The sequence below is a fragment of the Salvelinus namaycush genome, chromosome 31, assembly GCF_016432855.1.
Source record: "Salvelinus namaycush isolate Seneca chromosome 31, SaNama_1.0, whole genome shotgun sequence".
NCBI lineage: Eukaryota > Metazoa > Chordata > Actinopteri > Salmoniformes > Salmonidae > Salvelinus > Salvelinus namaycush.
The window spans coordinates 1,560,323-1,577,953 of record NC_052337.1 but is presented as its reverse complement, the minus strand read 5'-3'; the positions used below and the strand labels follow the sequence as shown (position 1 = coordinate 1,577,953).

The 17,631-nt window shown below is 43.4% G+C and overlaps 1 protein-coding gene across 1 annotated transcript in view; it reads left to right on the top strand.

Moving 5' to 3' along the window:
• Positions 1-17,631, top strand: part of LOC120026142 (tyrosine-protein kinase receptor Tie-2-like) — a 91,188-nt gene that overhangs the window by 45,764 nt on the left and 27,793 nt on the right. The window contains exons 7-14 of the mRNA XM_038970963.1: positions 6,513-6,638; positions 6,736-6,881; positions 7,989-8,133; positions 8,329-8,487; positions 9,719-9,853; positions 13,630-13,742; positions 15,220-15,301; positions 16,048-16,146. Coding sequence (XP_038826891.1) covers positions 6,513-6,638; positions 6,736-6,881; positions 7,989-8,133; positions 8,329-8,487; positions 9,719-9,853; positions 13,630-13,742; positions 15,220-15,301; positions 16,048-16,146 — 1,005 coding nt within the window. The remainder of the gene's footprint in view (positions 1-6,512; positions 6,639-6,735; positions 6,882-7,988; positions 8,134-8,328; positions 8,488-9,718; positions 9,854-13,629; positions 13,743-15,219; positions 15,302-16,047; positions 16,147-17,631) is intronic.

Here is a 17,631-nt window from a genome sequence, read left to right as displayed (position 1 = left end):
ACCTTTTTTTTTTTCTTCCTATACTCCCTCGTCTGCCACTCCTCCTCTTCCCTCCCTCCCTCCCCTCCCCCTCCCTCCCCCTCCCTCCCCCCCCCCCCCTTTTTTTGCTCCCTCTCCTCTCTCCCCTCCTTTCCTCCCTAACCCTTTCTCGTGCGTAACGTATCCCGGTTTCGTCCCCCGTTATTTCTGTTCTTGTGTTTGTTGTATTTTTTTTTGATTTTTTATGTATGTATTCTTTCGTTTGTTTTCTCCGTTGCTTGTGTAGTCTTTTTTGTTTGATAGTTTTTTGTCACGGTTGTAGTTTTCGTTTCACTTCCTGTGTCTTGTCTATTTTCTGTCTGTTTTTGTCGTGTGTACTTTGGTCGTTTGTTTGTTTTTGTATCCAATCAGGGTTGTATTTGTTTTTTGTTCGTGTTTTGTTCGTTTCGCTTGTGTTTCTTGAGTATTCTTCTCTGCTATTCTGTCTGTCGTTGTCTCGTATTGTTTGTGTGTAGCCTGTCTGTGTTGTCTTAGTGTTTGTTTTCTATTGTCGCCTTTTGTTGTGTATTTTCGTAGTTTCGTTATGTATCGTTCCGTGTGTTTGATGAGGCCGTGGTTGTCTCGTCGTATAGTTTGCATTGTTATTCTGTTACTATGTATGGGGAGTTTCGCGTCGCCCACTTCTTATTTTTTTCCTCCGTGTTCTTGTTGTTGTTTGCTTGCTTTGGTATTTGGTATTTGTTCCTGTTATTCGTTTCGTGTAGTGTCGTTCGATTTTTTTTGTGATTCGTCCTGGATGATGTTTTATCGGTATGTATGTTATTGTCTTGTACCCCTTGTTGTTTGTTTTGCCTAGTTTGTTTGGTGTATTGATGTCAGGTTGTATTTGCTACCGCTGTTGTGTTTTCGGTTGTGTTGGTATTGTCTGTCCCCCGTTGTTTGTAGGTCGTATTGTATTTGTATTCTGTTGGTTTGTATCCGTCCTTGTCTTTGGTTCGTTAGTTCTTTTTTATTCATCTGTTGTTCGTTGTCCGTTGTGTTTGGCTTTTGTTCGCTGTGTTGTCTTCACGCGTTTTTTTTGTTTTGTTTGTATTTTTTTTGCTGCGTGTTTTTTTGGTTTTCGTGTCTGTTGTATTTTTCCTGTCCCGTTTTTTGTTTGGGGGAGTCCGTTTTTTGTCCAGTTCTGCGTCGGTATCCTGTTTTTTCGTTTCGTAATTGTATCCTGCGTATTTGGTTGTTTTTTTCGGGTTGTTGTATTGTATCTTATTGTACTGTATCATATTGTATCATATTGTGTTGTATTATATCGTATTGTATCATATTGTATCATATTGTATCATATTGTATCATATTGTATTGTATTATATCGTATTGTATCATATTGTATTTTATCGTATTGTATTATATCGTATTGTATCATATTGTATCATATTGTATCATATTGTATTGTATTATATCGTATTGTATCATATTGTATTTTATCGTATTGTATTATATCGTATTGTATCATATTGTATCATATTGTATTGTATCATATCGTATTGTATCATATTGTATTTTATCGTATTGTATTATATCGTATTGTATTGTATCTTATTATATCGCATTGTATCATATTGTATTATATTGTATTTTATCATATCGTATTGTATGGTATCATGTCATATTGCATTGTATCTTATATCATATTGTATCATATTGTATTATATCGTATTGTATTGTATCTTATTATATCGTATTGTATCACATTGTATTATATCATATTGTATTGTATCTTATATGATATTGTATCATATTGTATTGTATCATATTGTATTGTATCATATCGTATCATATCGTATCATATTGTATCATATTGTATCATATTGTATTGTATCATATTGTATCATATCGTATCATATTGTATCATATTGTATTATATCATATTGTATTATATTGTGATTTGGAATTCCCATCGTTAGAGACTCTCCTGACCATGATATATGAGACAACATACACATGGCCACATTCATATAAAGTGGCATTGTCTTAGCACCTGTAACTCATCATGGATGATTTTAAAGTTACTTTTGATTTGTTTCATCCACTAACGTTTAATGAATGGGGCCAACAGGAGGAGGATATTATGTCTTGTGTTAACATTATAGACACGGACCAGCAACCTGAGTCTAGTGTTAACATTATAGACATGGACCAGCAACCTGAGTCTAGTGTTAACATTATAGGAACGGACCAGCAAACTGAGTCTAGTGTTAACATTATAGACACGGACCAGCAACCTGAGTCTAGTGTAACATTATAGACACGGACCAGCACACTGAGTCTAGTGTTAACATTTAAACACGGACCAGCAACCTGAGTCTAGTGTAACATTATAGACACGGACCAGCAACCTGAGTCTAGTGTTAACATTATAGACACGGACCAGCAACCTGAGTTAGTGTTAAACATTATAGACACGGACCAGCAACCTGAGTCTAGTGTTAACATTATAGACATGGACCAGCAAACTGAGTCTAGTGTTAACATTATAGATGGACCAGCAACCTGAGTCTAGTGTTAACATTATAGACATGGACCAGCAACCTGAGTCTAGTGTTAACATTATAGACACGGACCAGCAACCTGAGTCTAGTGTTAACATTATAGACACGGACCAGCAACCTGAGCCTAGTGTTAACATTATAGACACGGACCAGCAACCTGAGTCTAGTGTTAAAAGTATAGACACGGACCAGCAAACTGAGTCTAGTGTTAACATTAAAGACACGTACAGCAACCTGAGTCTAGTGTTAACAGTATAGACACGGACCAGCAACTGAGTCTAGTGTTAACAGTATAGACACGGACCAGCAACCTGATAGTGTTAACATTATAGACACGTACCAGCAACCTGAGTCTAGTGTTAACATTATAGACACGGACAGCAACCTGAGTCTAGTGTTTAACAGTATAGACACGGACCAGCAACCTGAGTCTAGTGTAACATAGAAGAACGTACAGCAACCTGAGTCTAGTGTTACAGTATAGACACGGACCAGCAACCTGAGTCTAGTGTTAACAGTATAGACACGGACCAGCAACCTGAGTCTAGTGTTAACATTATAGACACAGTACCAGCAAACTGAGTCTAGTGTTAACATTATAGACACGGACCAGCAACTGAGTCTAGTGTTAACATTATAGATATGGACCAGCAACCTGAGTCTAGTGTTAACATTATAGACACGGACAGCAACCTGAGTCTAGTGTTAACATTATAGACAAGGACCAGCAACCTGAGTCTAGTGTTAACATTATAGACACGGACCAGCAACCTGAGTCTAGTGTAACATTATAGACACGGACCAGCAACCTGAGTCTAGTGTTAACATTATAGACACGGACCAGCAACCTGAGTCTAGTGTTAACATTATAGACATGGACCAGCAACCTGAGTTAGTGTTAACATTATAACACGGACCAGCAACCTGAGTCTAGTGTTAACATTATAGACACGGACAGCAACCTGAGTCTAGTGTTAACAATTATAGATATGGACCAGCAACCTGAGTCTAGTGTTAACATTATAGACATGGACCAGCAACCTGAGTCTAGTGTTAACATTATAGACACGGACCAGCAACCTGAGTCTAGTGTTAACATTATAGACACGGACCAGCAACCTGAGTCTAGTGTTAACATTATAGACACGGACACAGCAACCTGAGTCTAGTGTTAACATTATAGACATGGACCAGCAACCTGAGTCTAGTGTTAACATTATAGACAGGACCAGCAAACTGAGTCTAGTGTTAACATTATAGATATAGGACCAGCAACCTGAGTCCAGTGTTAACATTATAGACACGGACAGCAACCTGAGTCTAGTGTTAACATTATAGACATAGGACCAGCAAACTGAGTCTAGTGTTAACATTATGACACGGACCAGCAACCTGAGTCTAGTTAACATTATAGACCGACCAGCACTGAGCTAATGTTAACATTATAGACATGGACCAGCAACCGAGCTAGTGTAACATTATGACACGGACCAGCAACCTGAGTCTAGTGTTAACAGTATAGATATGACCAGCAACCTGAGTCTAGTGTAACATTTATGACACGTGACCAGCACCTGAGTCTAGTGTTAACATTATAGACACGGACCAGCAACCTGAGTTCTAGTGTTAACATTATAGATGGACCAGCAACCTGAGTCTAGTGTTAACATTATAGATGGACCAGCAACCTGAGTCTAGTGTTAACATTATAGACACGTGACCAGCAACCTGAGTCCTAGTGTTAACATTATAGACACGAGACCAGCAACCTGAGTCTAGTGTTAACATTATAGACACGGACCAGCAACCTGAGTCTAGTGTTAACATTATAGACATCGGACCAGCAACCTGAGTCTAGTGTTAACATTATAGACACGGACCAGCAACCTGAGTCTAGTGTTAACATTATAGACACATGGACCAGCAACTGAGTCTAGTGTTAACATTATAGACACGGACCAGCAACCTGAGTCTAGTGTTAACATTATAGACACGGACCAGCAACCTGAGTCTAGTGTTAACATTATAGACACGGACCAGCAACCTGAGTCTAGTGTAACATTATAGACACGGACAGCAACTGAGTCTAGTGTTAACATTATAGACACGGACCAGCAACCTGAGTCTAGTGTTAACATTATAGATATGGACCAGCAACCTGAGTCTAGTGTTAACATTATAGACATGGACCAGCAACCTGAGTCTAGTGTTAACATTATAGATGGACCAGCAACCTGAGTCTAGTGTTAACATTATAGACACGGACCAGCAACCTGAGTCTAGTGTTAACATTATAGACACGGACCAGCAACCTGAGTCTAGTGTTAACATTATAGACACGGACCAGCAACCTGAGTCTAGTGTTAACATTATAGACACGGACCAGCAACCTGAGTCTAGTGTTAACATTATAGACATGGACCAGCAACCTGAACCATCTGACAAAAATTTGCAATTCAGTGTGTATCATAAATAAATAGCTGTCGATGCTGTGATCATCTGACAAAATGTGTCCTTGTGGTTTCTATTCTGATCTGCTGTATCCATGTCTTTGCTACAATGTTTCAGGCCTGTTTTCAGATCCATGGAAACCAAGGTTCTGGAACTATCAACCAGCGCTTGGGTAGTTTTGCTTTACACGGTAGTCAATGCGAATAGAACTAACGACCAGAGAACGCCTAAAATGTCACTTGACAACCAGTGTCAGTGAGGTGTAGTATTAAGTTTTGTTGAAAAAAAAAATGGATGGTTTGGGAAAGAATACTGCTTTTTAATGCTGGTAACCCGTTGTATAAAAGCAGTCCATGTGTTATGACGTTTGTTTCATGGCTGCGGTGGTCTACTTGGCTTCACCTCGACAACGTCACAGACATGAGACTAATCCCATAACACGTGGCCTCTCATGTATTATTGCTTAAGTATCTTATCCTATTGTATCCTATTGTATCGTATCCTATTGTATCCTATTGTATCCTATTGTATCGTATCCTATTGTATTGCATCCTATTGTATCCTATTGTATCGTATCCTATTGTATCCTATTGTATCGTATCCTATTGTATTGCATCCTATTGTATCCTATTGTATCTTATCCTATTGTATCCTATTGTATCGTATCCTATTGTATCCTATTGTATCTTATCCTATTGTATCCTATTGTATCGTATCCTATTGTATCCTATTGTCTCGTATCCTATTGTATTGCATCCTATTGTATCCTATTGTATCGTATCCTATTGTATCCTATTGTATTGCATCCTATTGTATCGTATCCTATTGTATCCTATTGTATTGTATCGTATCCTATTGTAAACAGATTCCCTTCGGGGCAATAAAGGTTTTAAATCAATCAATTCGAATTATATTGTATTGTATCGTATTGTATCCTATTGGATTGAATTGTATCGTATTGTATCCTATTGGATTTAATTGTATCATATCATATTGGATTTAATTGTATCCTATTGGATTGTATTGTATCCTATTGGATTTTATTGTATCGTATTGTATTGTATCAGATTCTAATGTCTTGTATCGTATCACTTTGTATTGTATCATATTGTATTTTATTTTATTGTATAGGATTCTAATGTTTTGTATTGTATCGTATCATATTGTATTCTATTGGATTGCATTGTATCAGATTGTATCAGATTCTAATGTAATGTATTGTATTGTATCATATTGTATCGTATCATATTGTATCGTATCATATTGTATTGTATCAGATTGTATCAGATTCTAATGTAATGTATTGTATTGTATCATATTGTATCGTATCATATTGTATTGTATCATATTGTATTGTATCAGATTGTATCAGATTCTAATGTAATGTCTTGTATCGTATCATAATGTATTGTATCATATTGTATTCTATTGCATTGTATTGTATCAGATTCTAATGTATGGTATGGTACTGTATGATATTTGGTTGGTCAATGGCTGGACTGCCAGTTCTAGATGTACTTGTCCCTGTGTCTCCAGCTTGTCCTCCAGGGTTCTACGGGGCTGGCTGCAGGCTGACGTGTGAGTGTGGTGACAAGGGAAAGTGTGACCGTTTCCGTGGCTGTGTGTGTAAGGGACGACACGGTGCTCGCTGTGAAAGAGAAGGTAACAGATTTTAAAGGTTTTAAAAACGTTATAAGTTCAAGCTGATTGATTGATGGATTGTTGTTGACGATGTTGTTGTTGACGATGTTGTTTATAGACAGGGCACCCGTTGTGGTCAGTAACCTGATCGATACAGAGTTGAACGCTGGGACTCACCGCATCGTCAACTGTAGCGCCACGGGCCAACCAGCACCATTACATGGAGAGATCATCTTACTCAAACCAGACACAACCAGAATATATGTAAGTGGTAGCCTGGTCTCAGATCAGTTAGTGCTGTCTTGTCAACTGCTATGGTCATTGTCACTCCCAGGCTATGTAAGTGGTAGCCTGGTCTCAGATCAGTTAGTGCTGTCTTGTCAACTGCTATGGTCATTGTCACTCCCAGGCTATGTAAGTGGTAGCCTGGTCTCAGATCAGTTAGTGCTGTCTTGTCAACTCCTACCGTCATTGTCACTCCCAGGCTATGTAAGTGGTAGCCTGGTCTCAGATCAGTTAGTGCTGTCTTGTCAACTCCTACGGTCATTGTCACTCCCAGGATATGTAAGTGGTAGCCTGGTCTCAGATCAGTTAGTGCTGTCTTGTCAACTCCTACGGTCATTGTCACTCCCAGGCTATGTAAGTGTTGTCTGGTCCCAGATCAGTTAGTGCTGTCTTGTCAACTCTTATGGTCATTGTCACTCCCAGGCTATGTAAGTGGTAGCCTGGTCTCAGATCAGTTAGTGCTGTCTTGTCAACTCCTACGGTCGTTATCACTCCCAGGCTATGTAAGTGGTAGCCTGGTCTCAGATCAGTTAGTGCTGTCTTGTCAACTCCTACGGTCATTGTCACTCCCAGGCTATGTAAGTGGTAGCCTGGTCCCAGATCAGTTAGTGCTGTCTTGTCAACTCCTACGGTCATTGTCACTCCCAGGCTATGTAAGTGGTAGCCTGGTCCCAGATCAGTTAGTGCTGTCTTGTCAACTCCTACGGTCATTGTCACTCCCAGGCTATGTAAATGGTAGCCTGGTCCCAGATCAGTTAGTGCTGTCTTGTCAACTCCTACGGTCATTGTCACTCTCATTGTCACGCTATGTAAGTGGTAGTCTGGTCTCAGATCAGTTAGTGCTGTCTTGTCAACTCCTACGGTCATTGTCACTTCCAGGCTATGTAAGTGGTAGTCTGGTCTCAGATCAGTTAGTTATTTGAGTTGTATAGATGTCTATCCTTAAGTAGATGGAAGTGAATTTGATGATGAAAAATCCTTAGCATTAGATATGATTAGCATACACACTCACGGTCACCATTGAGTTAGCAATCACTGCATTAGCCATATCTTCTACTCAAATGGTTAAATGTATAATTTCCCTAGGCATTTGACACTGATACGGTGGATGACCAGACCACGTCTACCTTTAGGGTGGATAAGATCACGGAGCGAGATACTGGCCGTTGGATCTGCCAGGTGAAAACTACAGCAGGGCAGGCGGAGAGAGAGTTCACAGTTATTGTCCAAGGTAAGAGGCAAAATCAAATTTCCCAAACCCAGATTATTCCTAGTTTTAGACTATAGTACTTTCAATGGATAATCTCCATTGAGAATGATTTTTAGCCTGGGACTAGGAAACTACCTCTCCTCTGATACTTTCCCCCCCATAGCTATTTTGTGAATGTGAATTGGGTCAGTTGTTTCCTCTCTTCCTCTCTCTCAGTCCCTCCAAAGCCCCAGAACCCTCCCATGTTGAACGGCAGTGGTCCACATCACCTGGTTGTGTTGGTCAATAAGGAGCCGTATACAGGAGATGGACCAGTGACCTCTGTCAAGGTCATCTACAAGCAGGTCAATACCTCTGTATGGAAGACCATTGAAGGTACTGTACACCACAGACATGAACTCTTACCTGTACTGTACACCACAGACATGGACTCTTACCTGTACTGTACACCAGACATGAACTCTTACCTGTTCTGTACACCACAGACATGAACTCTTACCTGCTGTTACCCAGGTCTATCCTACATTTCTTATTCTACACATCAAGCCAAAGTCTGGGCCTGTAAACCCTGGGCCTGTAAAGCCTGGGCCTGTAAAGGCTGGGCCTGTAAAGCCTGGGCCTGTAAAACTTGGGCCTGTAAAACTTGGGCCTGTAAACCCTGGGCCTGTAAAGCCTGGGCCTGTAAAGCCTGGGCCTGTAAAGGCTGGGCCTGTAAAGCCTGGGCCTGTAAAGGCTGGGCCTGTAAAGGCTGGGCCTGTAAAGCCTGGGCCTGTAAAACTTGGGCCTGTAAAACTTGGGCCTGTAAACCCTGGGCCTGTAAAGCCTGGGCCTGTAAAGCCTGGGCCTGTAAAGGCTGGGCCTGTAAAGCCTGGGCCTGTAAAGGCTGGGCCTGTAAACCCTGGGCCTGTAAAGGCTGGGCCTGTAAACCCTGGGCCTGTAAACCCTGGGCCTGTAAAGCCTGGGCGGTTTTATGGTCGGGGGGGGGGGGGCTGAAGCACCCCTCTTGAATATGGACCCTGGTCTCAAAGGGCATATAATGATGTGTTAAATGATATCACATTCCTGTGAGCTTCAGTAAATGTTTCCTGAAACTTCATCCCACTAGTTGTTATCACAACTGAACAATGAGAATGATATCATTTCTCTGAGAGATGCTATTGTGTTACTGCTTCCAGAAGCTTCTCTTCCTGTGTTCTTCCAAGTATTACTTTCTTTGTACGTTTAGAAACTTTTGTCAAATTCATCATATGGAGTCATTGATGCATGTGAGTGATGAGCTCTCTCTGTCTCTCCCTCCCTCTTTCCCCTGTCTCTCTCTCCCTGCCTCCCTCTCTCCTCCTCTCCCTCTCTCCCCATGTCTCTCTCTCTCTCTCTCTCTCTCTCTCTCTCTGTCTCTCTCTCTCCCTCTCTCTCTCTCTCTCTCCTTCCCCCTGTCTCTCTCTCTCCCTCTCTCTTTCCCCTGTCTCTCTCTCCCTGCCTCCCTCTCTCCTCCTCTTTGTCTCTCTCTCCCTCTCTCCCCCTGCCTCCCTCTCTCCCCCTGTCTCTCTCTCTCCCCCTGTCTCTCTCTCTCTCCTTCCCTCTGTCTCTCTCTCTCTCTCTCTCTCAGTGGTTGGCCCAGTGGTGAAGCTAGAGAACCTGTCTCCGATGACCCAGTATACCACCTTCGTCCAGCTGAGTCGCCATGGCGCCGGAGGGGCGGGGTTTCCCGGGCCAGAGGCCAGCTTCTCCACACAGATGCTTGGTAAGAACCAGAAGAACTGTAGAACTAGAATGGCTTGGTAAGAACCAGAAGAACTGTAGAACTAGAATGGCTTGGTGAGAACCAGAAGAACTGTAGAACTAGAATGGCTTGGTAAGAACCAGAAGAACTGTAGAACTAGAATGGCTTGGTGAGAACCAGAAGAACTGTAGAACTAGAATGGCTTGGTAAGAACCAGAAGAACTGTAGAACTAGAATGGCTTGGTGAGAACCAGAAGAACTGTAGAACTAGAATGGCTTGGTAAGAACCAGAAGAACTGTAGAACTAGAATGGCTTGGTGAGAACCAGAAGAACTGTAGAACTAGAATGGCTTGGTAAGAACCAGAAGAACTGTAGAACTAGAATGGCTTGGTAAGAACCAGAAGAACTGTAGAACTAGAATGGCTAGGTTAGAACCAGAAGAACTGTAGAACTAGAATGGCTAGGTTAGAACCAGAAGAACTGTAGAACTAGAATGGCTTGGTCAGAACCAGAAGAACTGTAGAACTAGAATGGCTTGGTTAGAACCAGAAGAACTGTAGAACTAGAATGGCTAGGTTAGAACCAGAAGAACTGTAGAACTAGAATGGCTTGGTGAGAACCAGAAGAACTGTAGAACTAGAATGGCTAGGTTAGAACCAGAAGAACTGTAGAACTAGAATGGCTTGGTTAGAACCAGAAGAACTGTAGAACTAGAATGGCTAGGTTAGAACCAGAAGAACACCCTAGGAGACACCCTCGTAACCACCCTAAGAGACACCCTAGGAATCACCATAGTAACCACCCTAGGAGACACCCTAGTAACTACCCTAGGAGACACCCTAGGAATCACCATAGTAACCACCCTAGGAGACACCCTAGTAACCACCCTAGGAGACACCCTAGTAACCACCCTAGGAGACACCCTAGTAACCACCCTAGGAGACACCCTAGTAACCACCCTAGGAGACACCCTAGTAACCACCCTAGGAGACACCCTAGTAACCACCCTAGGAGACACCCTAGTAACCACCCTAGGAGACACCCTAGGAATCACCATAGTAACCACCCTAGGAGACACCCTAGTAACTACCCTAGGAATCACCCTAGTAACCACCTCAGTAATCCACATCAGTAACTCACCTCACCTCAGTAACCCAGATGCTGTCTGAACCATCCCATTCTCTGTCAAATCAGACCTCAGGTGGACATTAGCTATGGAATGTCCTCTGATCTGGACATTACTAATGACACACGTTGGCCTTACAGAAACCTGATTTACTGCCTCTGAGTTGCAGTGCATTCGGAAAGTATTCAGACCCCTTCACTTTTTCCACATTTTGTTACATTACAGCCTTACTCTAAAATTGATTAAATAAAACAATTTCCTCATCAATCTACACACAAAGCGAAAACATATTCAAAATAAAAGACAGAAAAACCTTATTTACATAAGTATTCAGACACTTTGCTATGAGACTCGAAATTGAGCTCAGGTGCATCCTGTTTCCACTGATCATCCTTGAGATGTTTCTACAACTTGATTGGCGTCCACCTGCGGTAAATTCAATTGATATGACATGATTTGGAAAGGGACACACCTGTCTATATAAGGTCCCACAGTTGACAGTGTATGTCAGAGCAAAAACCAAGCCATAAGGTCGAGGGAATTGTCCGTAGAGCTCCAAGACAGGATTATATCGAGGCACAGATCTGGGGAAGGATACCAAAACATTTCTGCAGCATTGAAGGTCCCCAAGAACCCGGTGGTCACTCTGACAGAGCTCTAGAGTTACTCTGTGGAGATGGGAGAAACTTCCAGAAGGACAACCATCTCAGCAGCACTCCACCAATCAGGCCTTTATAGAAGAGTGGCCAGACGGAAACCACTCTTTAGTAAAAGGCACGGCAGCCTGCTTGGAGTTTGCCAAAAGGCACCTAATGGACTCTCGGACCATGAGAAACAGGAGTATCTGGTCTGATGAAACCAAGATTAATCTCTTTGGCCTGAGCGCCAAGCGTCACATCTGGAGGAAACCTGGCACCATCCCTACGGTGAAGCATGGTGGTGGCAGCATCATGCTGTGGGGATGTTTTTCAGCGGCAGGGACTGGGAGACTAGTCAGGATCGAGGGAAAGATGAACGGAGCAAAGTACAGAGAGATCCTTGATGAAAACCTGCTCCAGAGCGCTCAGGACCTCAGACTGGGGCGAAGGTTCACCTTCCAACAGGACAACGACCCTAAGCACACAGCCAAGACAATGCAGGAGTGACTTCAGGACAGGTCTCTGAATGTCCTTGAGTGGCCCAGCCAGAGCTCGGACTTGAACCCGATCGAACATCTCTGGAGAGACCTGAAAATAGCTGTGCAGCGACGCTCCCCATCCAACCTGACAGAGCTTGAGAGGATCTACAGAGAAGAATGTGAGAAACTCCCCAAATACAGGTGTGCCAAGCTTGTAGCGTCATACCCAAGAAGACTTGAGGCTGTAATCACTGCCAAAGGTGCTTCAACAAAGTACTGAGTAAAGGGTCTGAATACTTATGTAAATGTGATATTTCTGTTCTTTCAAATAAAATCAAATGTTATTTGTCACATGCCCCGAATACAACAGGTGTAGGTAGACCTCACAGTGAAATGCTTACTTACGAGCCCTTAACCAATAATGCAGTTTCAAAAAATAAGGATAAGAATAAGAAATAAAAGTAACAAGTAATTAAAGAGCAGCAGTAAAATAACAATAGTGAGCCTATATACAGGGTGTTACGGTACAGAGTCAATGTGGAGGCTATATACAGGGTATTACGGTACAGAGTCAATGTGGAGGCTATATACAGGGGGTACCAGCACAGAGTCAATGTGGAGGCTATATACAGGGTGTTACGGTACAGAGTCAATGTGGAGGCTATATATAGGGGGTACCGGTACAGAGTCAATGTGGAGGCTATATACAGGGGGCACCGGTTAGTTGAGGTTATATGTACATGTGGGTAGAGATATTAAAGTGACTATGCATAGATGATAACAACAGAGAGTAGCAGCGGTGTAAAAGAGGGGGAGGGGGGGGGGGAAATGCAAATACTTATGTAATCGTGGTATTTCTGTTTTACATTTTATATAAATTTGCCAAAAATACAAACCTGTTTTTGCTTTGTCATTTATGAAGAAACAAATATTTAATCCATTTTAGAATAAGGCTGTAACGTAACAAAATGTGTAAAAAGTCAAGGGGTGTGAATACTTCCAGAATGAACTGTAAATAGTTAACCCCAGAGAAGAACAGGGTTACCCAAGACATTTCACTACCAAATCAACTGACCTCTGGCAGGATCCCAGTCTATCTCAATGATCGGCTATGAAAAGACAACTGACATTTACTCCTGAGGTGCTGACTTGCTGCACCCTCGACAATTACTGTGATTATTATTATTTGACCCTGCTGGTCATCTATGAATGTTTGAACATCTTGGCCATGTTCTGTTATAATCTCCACCCGGCACAGTCAGAAGAGGACTGGCCACTCTCATAGCCTGGTTCCTCTCTAGGTTTCTTCCTAGGTTCTGGCCTTTCTAGGGAGTTTTTCCTAGCCACCGTGCTTCTACACCTGCATTGCTTGCTGTTTGGGGTTTTAGGCTGGGTTTCTGTACAGCACTTTGTGACATAAGCTGATGTAAGAAGGGCTTTATAAATACATTTGATGTGATTTGATATCCCTGACCTCAAGAATCTTTTTCTCCCTTTCTCTCTCTCTCTCCCCATCTTTCTCTCTCTCTCCCCTAACCCTCCCGCTCCTCCAGATCACCCACTTCCCTCGGGGGTGAGGCTTGTCCCTGTATCCCAGACATCCCTGGGCCTGTCCTGGGACCGTGTCATTGGGCCTGGGTCTCCCAAGGAAGACTGGACCTTCCAGGTAAGAGGTCTCAGTTGGGTAAGCTCTAGAAACACCAGGGTTGTGGGTTCTATTTCTGGCTCGGGTCTCAAACACAAAAACATTTGACTAAGTAGCCTTGTCCGATCCAGAACGGCCCGTAGGGCAAGAGTCTATCTCCTGTTTCTGTAGAGTGAACCAGAACGGCCCGTAGGGCAGGAGTTTATCTCCTGTTTCTGTAGTGAGATAGCCTGGACAGGATGCTAGTCTATCTCCTGTTTCTGTAGCGTGAGGCAGCTTTATGTACCAGTACACCCCCTGGACAGGACACTAGTCTATCTCCTGTTTCTATAGCGTGAGGCAGCTTTATGTACCAGTACACCCCCTGGACAGGACACTAGTCTATCTCCTGTTTCTATAGTGAGACAGCTTTATGTACCAGTACACCCCCTGGACAGGACACTAGTCTATCTCCTGTTTCTATAGCGTGAGGCAGCTTTATGTACCAGTACACCCCCTGGACAGGACGCTAGTCTATCTCCTGTTTCTATAGCGTGAGGCAGCTTTATGTACCAGTACACCCCCTGGACAGGACACTAGTCTATCTCCTGTTTCTGTAGCGTGAGGCAGCTTTATGTACCAGTACACCCCCTGGACAGGACACTAGTCTATCTCCTGTTTCTGTAGTGAGACAGCTTTATGTACCAGTACACCCCCTGGACAGGACGCTAGTCTATCTCCTGTTTCTATAGCGTGAGGCAGCTTTATGTACCAGTACACCCCCTGGACAGGACACTAGTCTATCTCCTGTTTCTATAGCGTGAGGCAGCTTTATGTACCAGTACACCCCCTGGACAGGACACTAGTCTATCTCCTGTTTCTGTAGTGAGACAGCTTTATGTACCAGTACACCCCCTGGACAGGACACTAGTCTATCTCCTGTTTCTGTAGCGTGAGGCAGCTTGATGTACCAGTACACCCCCTGGACAGGACACTAGTCTATCTCCTGTTTCTGTAGCGTGAGGCAGCTTTATGTACCAGTACACCCCCTGGACAGGACGCTAGTCTATCTCCTGTTTCTATAGCGTGAGGCAGCTTTATGTACCAGTACACCCCCTGGACAGGACGCTAGTCTATCTCCTGTTTCTATAGCGTGAGGCAGCTTGATGTACCAGTACACCCCCTGGACAGGACACTAGTCTATCTCCTGTTTCTGTAGTGAGACAGCTTGATGTACAGGACACCCCCTGGACAGGACACTAGTCTATCTCCTGTTTCTGTAGCTTGAGGCAGACAGCTTTATGTACCAGTACACCCCCTGGACAGGACGCTAGTCTATATCCTGTTTATGTAGCGTGAGGCAGCTTTATGTACCAGTACACCCCCTGGACAGGACACTAGTCTATCTCCTGTTTCTGTAGCTTGAGGCAGACAGCTTTATGTACCAGTACACCCCCTGGACAGGACGCTAGTCTATCACAGGGCTTCAGATAAACATGACGTATTATTCCATTCTCAGGTGGAATGTGTTCCGAGCTCTGACCCTGGGAATGTGAAGATTTACCAGCTCCCCTCCAACTTGACAGGCATCCAGCTGACAGGTGAGGAGGACTGAACGGACATAGTGTTCTCTAATATTGTCATGAATATACATCATGTTTTTAGGACATGTACTATATCCTCTCTGGTGTCTATACTATACTATATCATCTCTGGTGTCTATACTATACTATATCCTCTCTGGTGTCTATACTATATCCTCTCTGGTGTCTATACTCTATCCTCTCTGGTGTCTATCCTATATCCTCTCTGGTGTCTATACTATATCCTCTCTGGTGTCTATCCTATATCCTCTCTGGTGTCTATACTATATCCTCTCTGGTGTCTATACTATATCCTCTCTGGTGTCTATACTATATCCTCTCTGGTGTCTATACTATATCCTCTCTGGTGTCTATACTATACTATATCCTCTCTGGTGTGTATACTCTATCCTCTCTGGTGTCTATCCTATATCCTCTCTGGTGTGTATACTATATCCTCTCTGGTGTCTATCCTATATCCTCTCTGGTGTCTATACTATATCCTCTCTGGTGTCTATACTATATCATCTCTGGTGTCTATACTATACTATATCATCTCTGGTGTCTATACTATACTATATCCTCTCTGGTGTCTATACTATATCCTCTCTGGTGTCTATACTATATCCTCTCTGGTGTCTATACTATATCCTCTCTGGTGTCTATACTATATCCTCTCTGGTGTCTATACTATGTCCTCTCTGGTGTCTATACTCTATCCTCTCTGGTGTCTATACTATATCCTCTCTGTTGTTTTCTGACAGAGCTGAAGCCCAGACACAAGTATGAGGTCAGGGTGAGGATGATGACGGTGTCAGTGGGACAACACAGCCAGCCTGTCTCTGCATGGACACTCAGCAACGGTAAGACCTGGGAGGGCAGTAGCTGGGGAACACTTAAGTCTGTTCTCTCATACTATATATATATGTACAAAAGTATGTGGACACCCCTTCAAATTAGTGGATTTGGCTATTTCAGCCACCCCTGTTGCTGACAGGTGTATAAAATCGAGCACACAGCCATGCAATCTCTATAGACTAACATTGGCTGTAGAATGGCCCGGACTGAAGAGCTCAGTGACTTTCAACGTGGCACCGTCATAGGATGCCACCTTTCCAACAAGTCAGTGTGTCAAATGTCTGCCCTGCTAGAGCTGCCCGGGTCAACTGTATGTGCTGTTATTGTGAAGTGGAAACATCTAGGAGCAACAACGGTTCAGTCACGAAGTGGTAGGCCACACAAGCTCACAGAACGGGACTGCCGAGTGTTGAAGCGCATAAAAATGGTCTGTCCTCGGTTGCAACACTCACTACCGAGTTCCAAACTGCCTCTGGAAGCAACGTCAGCACAATAACTGTTCTTCTGGAGCTTTATGAAATGGGTTTCCATGGCCGACCAGCCTCTTACAAGCCTAAGATCACCATGTGCGTCGGCTGGAGTGGTGTTAAGCTCTGGACTCTGGAGCAGTGGAAACGTGTTCTCTGGAGTGATGAATCACGCTTCCCCATCTGGCAGTCTGATGGACGAATCTGGGTTTGGCGGATGCCAGGAGAACGTTACCTGCCCGAATGCTTAGTGCCAACTGTAAAGTTTGGTGGAGGAGGAATAATGGTCTGGGGCTGTTTTTCATGGTTCGGGGCCCTTAGTTCCAGTGAAGGGAAATCTTAACGCTACAGCATACAATGACATTCTAGACGATTCTTTGTGGCAACAGTTTGGGGAAGGCCCTTTCCTGTTTCAGCATGACAATGCCCCCTGTGCACAAAGCGAGGTCCATACAGAAATGGTTTGTCGAGATTGGTGTGGAAGAACTTGACTGGTCTGCACAGAGCCCGGACCTCAACCTCACCGAACACCTTTGGGATGAATTGGAACGCCGACTGCGAGCCAGGCCTTATCGCCCAACATCAGTGCCGGACCTCCCTAATGCTCGTGGCTGAATGGAAGCAAGTCCCCGCAGCAATGTTCCAACATCTAGTGGAAAGCCTTCCCAGAAGAGTGGAGGCTGTTATAACAGCAATGTTCCAACATCTAGTGGAAAGCCTTCCCAGAAGAGTGGAGGCTGTTATAAGACTAAAGGGAGGACCAAGTCCATATTAATGGCCGTGATTTTGGAATGAGACGTTGGACGAGCAGGTGTCCACATACTTTTGTTCATGTAGTTTATATCGAGGTGGAGTTGAGTTTTTATAACTGGTCGCACGATTTGCTAGCAGCAACATTGAGTTACCATCAGTCGATATTTGTAAAAATTCTGAAACTGCTTACCTGTACCTATGTTTGCCCTGTACAACAGCGGTCGAATGCGCAGTGATAAAATGTATACTTTCAAAAAGAAACTTTCATTG